Source organism: Ictalurus punctatus, chromosome 7 (assembly GCF_001660625.3).
Source record: "Ictalurus punctatus breed USDA103 chromosome 7, Coco_2.0, whole genome shotgun sequence".
NCBI lineage: Eukaryota > Metazoa > Chordata > Actinopteri > Siluriformes > Ictaluridae > Ictalurus > Ictalurus punctatus.
The window spans coordinates 33,283,536-33,286,874 of NC_030422.2; the positions used below are offsets into that span (position 1 = coordinate 33,283,536).

General features: G+C 36.2%; 1 protein-coding gene across 1 annotated transcript; it reads right to left on the reverse strand.

The window, feature by feature from the left end:
* Positions 1-648: 648 nt before the first annotated feature.
* Positions 649-2,147, reverse strand: LOC108268304 (C-C motif chemokine 3-like 1). The gene is made up of 3 exons (XM_017473189.3): positions 1,989-2,147; positions 1,023-1,134; positions 649-872 (listed from the first exon to the last, which is right to left on the reverse strand). Exons 1-3 carry the CDS (start codon positions 2,065-2,067, stop codon positions 776-778), a joined length of 288 nt encoding a protein of 95 aa, XP_017328678.1. The 5' UTR covers positions 2,068-2,147; the 3' UTR covers positions 649-775.
* Positions 2,148-3,339: the final 1,192 nt, after the last annotated feature.

Genomic DNA, 3,339 nt, shown 5'->3' on the forward strand with positions numbered 1-3,339 from the left:
ATATACTGATATATTGATATACTGATTAGTCTGATATACTGACATACTGATATACTGATATACTGATTAGTCTGATATACTGATATACTGGTATACTGGTACAATGATATACTGATATACTGATTAGCCTGATATACTGATATATTGATATACTGATTAGTCTGATATACTGATATACTGATATGTTCAGTATATATTAATGATGGTATCAAGGATGCGACTAACATTAAGTGCTTGAATGCAATCAATGAGCAATTTTATTATTTTTTTAAACTATATAATTTATGCATTAAAATACATTTAATACATTTTACTGTCTGTAGAATAAATCAGTTAAATAACACGTCATTATTTATTTTTATATAATATAAATATTTTATTATTATATTTATATAATCATCAGTTTATGTTTAAATATAAGTTATAATGAGTCTTTATGAGCCTTTCTTTGTCATATATATTCACTTATCAAAGCATGTTAGGAAGTTGGGGTCAGAGCGCAGGGTCAGCCATGATACAGCGCCCCCTGGAGCAGAGAGGGTTAAGGGCCCAATCAGAAACCCAGAGCCTTAACCATCAAGCCACCACTGCCCCTATTTATTTATTTATTTATTTATTTATTTATTTATTTATTTATTATATTGATAATGAGTCAGCTTTATTACAGGAATAATCTTTATTCCTCCCGTCTGATTACAGAAAAAGTGAATTTCGTAAAAGAAATATGAAAGACTTATTAATGGAGAGAGTTTTGAAACACTTGTTTGAGTTTGGATCAGGTAAAAAAGCGCCGGTCAATTATTTCCGTGATGTTCTTCACCCACTCGACGCCGGGGTCTGCACACAAACGACGGCCGAGATTTAGGGTAAAGCTGTAGAGGAGAGAGAAGATTTACATCAGTGTTAAACTGCAATAAAATCAGAAGCTCCAAGATCATTTATATTCTATTACACATAACATTAAAGCAGCAAATTCATTCAAATATTTACACACAATAATAAACGAGGGGGTGAACGCTTACATGACTCCAGGTTTTGTACACTGATGCTCTGTTTCTTCATACGCTGTAATGAATGTTACAGGGATTGGATGTGTCTGGTAATTGAAACAGCACTTACTTGGTCCATGTCCATCTGCGTGAAAACATTTATACATTCAGTTCTGTGATTAAATGTTCAATAATAAGATATTAGACACTTTTATATCTAGTATGAGAAGCAGACTATTGCAGCTATTAAATTGTATTACGTCACAGGTGAATTCTGGACTGTGATTGGGTAGAAGATGTTAGAAACTCTGACTGTAGCGCAGGTTTATATCAGTGCGCTCTCAGTTTAACACGTTATCGTTTCTATAGTAACGGCTCACTCACGGGGACGTGCACTGCGGGGACGTGTACTTTGCGTAAAGAGACATTTGTTTAACTTTTATGGAAGGAGTCTCCAGTGTCAGGTTTTTTAACATGATAAAGAGAGGCTGGTGAGGGAGATATAACGTGATATAACGTAAGTAAGAACAGGAGCTAACTTGTTTCACCAACATTAAATGTAACTATAAATGGAAAAAAATTGTGAAAGGTCATTCTTTAACTGTTAAAGATTGTAACCGTTGACAACATGTTGTGGTATAAGAGGAATAAAAGACTTGGGGCCGTGCTGTTACAGGAAAATAATCAAGTTCAGGGTGTTAGCAGTAACTCCGCTTCATCACACCACCACATCGCTCAGTATTTTACTGTAACAGTAAAAACTGTAACTGTAAACACAGTTTATTAACGCTGGTTATTTTCAGAAACCTGCTCATCTTTTTAGGGAATTCAGCATCATTATAAATCAGAGTTTAGTGATACTTTTACTACTACTACTACTAATAATAATAATAATAATAATAATAATAATAATAATAATAATAATTCTAGGGACAAAAAGGTTCAATATTAAAAAGTTTTAAAAATATATTTTAAATAATATTTAAAACTTTATCTTACTGTGGGCTGTTGTGAAGGACTGAAGGCAGGTGAGACCCAGCAGAACCAGCAGAACCAGCAGGAGAGAACGAGAGACCATGGTGATAATGATGATGATGATGAGGAGGAGGAGGAGGACGATGGTCACGATGTGAACAGAATGGTATTAATGCAGACTCATTCTTCAGTTTATATAGGCTGGTAAGAGGAGGGGGGGCGTGTGTGTGTGGTCTGGTTGTTTGTAGGTGACAAAAAAATGTTTCATTTTGACTAAGAAACAAAAAAAGCCATTTCTGTCACAGGAAACCCGTTTGCGGTTTTCGCCTACAGTGAGGAAGAACTGAGCGTTTAACACTTCGTAATCAAACTCATCAACACACTACTGTACTAAACTCATACAATAAAGATCCAAACTCTACAGTTTTACTCACACTGCCATTTGATCTCTTCATGCCATTATAACTGCACATGTGAGTTCAAGCACGCGTCAGTACATCTGACATCAAGTGAATAAAATGACATCTCATACTGTATGAAGAAACACGATTCAGGTGAAAAATGAAGCCACATGCACATACAGTGTCACTGTCAAGTTCATGTAGTTCAAGTAGTGATCACTGTGTTAAAAACTGGACTGTAAGAGCTTTAAAAGAACGGAAAAGAAAGAGAAGGGTGGGGGAGGGGTGGACAGGAACCACATTCGGTCATGGTTTTATATGACAGAGCTGCTTTACCACACACTTACCTTGTACTATTACACTGTGGAACAGAATGAGTTTAGCAAAATGATGACAAGAGAGAAAAATGATTCATTCTATTCAATTAATCGGAAATTATCAGTTCGTCAGACAGCATCATCACTAATTTGTGCTGATTTAATTTCTCGTTGGGTTTTAAAACAAATTTGTCTTCTTTTTTTGGTCCCAGCACGTCAGAGGACATTAGCAATATTAGCATTAGCTTAAAATAAAAAAAGACATGGTGGTTTGGTCAGAAAGATGAATGGATGGATGGATGGATGGATTTACAGAATTACAGAGGGTCACAAAAAGATAGATAGAGGTGGATAAAGAGATTTTGAACAAAAGAGAACTTGGTAAGGAATAGAGAAATAGAATTAGAAAGTATAGGATGTGCATGGATGGATGGATGGATGGATCGGTGGATGGGTGGGTGGGTGGATGGATGGATAGATGGATGGATGATGAATGCGTGAATGGGTGGGTGGATGGATGGATAGGTGGATGGATGGGTGGATGGATGGATGGGTGGATGGATGATGATGGTGGATGGATGGATGGATGAATGGGTGGATGGATTATGAATGCGTGGATGGATGGATGGATGGATGGATGATGAATGCGTGGATGGA

Bases quoted from the DNA above. Each gene is read 5' to 3' on its own strand.
- LOC108268304 (XM_017473189.3), bottom strand. From the start codon at position 2,067: ATGGTCTCTCGTTCTCTCCTGCTGGTTCTGCTGGTTCTGCTGGGTCTC. The intron at 1,135-1,988 runs GTAAGATAAAGT...GTTTTCACGCAG, and splicing joins GTCCTTCACAACAGCCCACA to ATGGACATGGACCAAGTAAG. The intron at 873-1,022 runs GTAAGCGTTCAC...TCTCCTCTACAG, and splicing joins TGTACAAAACCTGGAGTCAT to CTTTACCCTAAATCTCGGCC.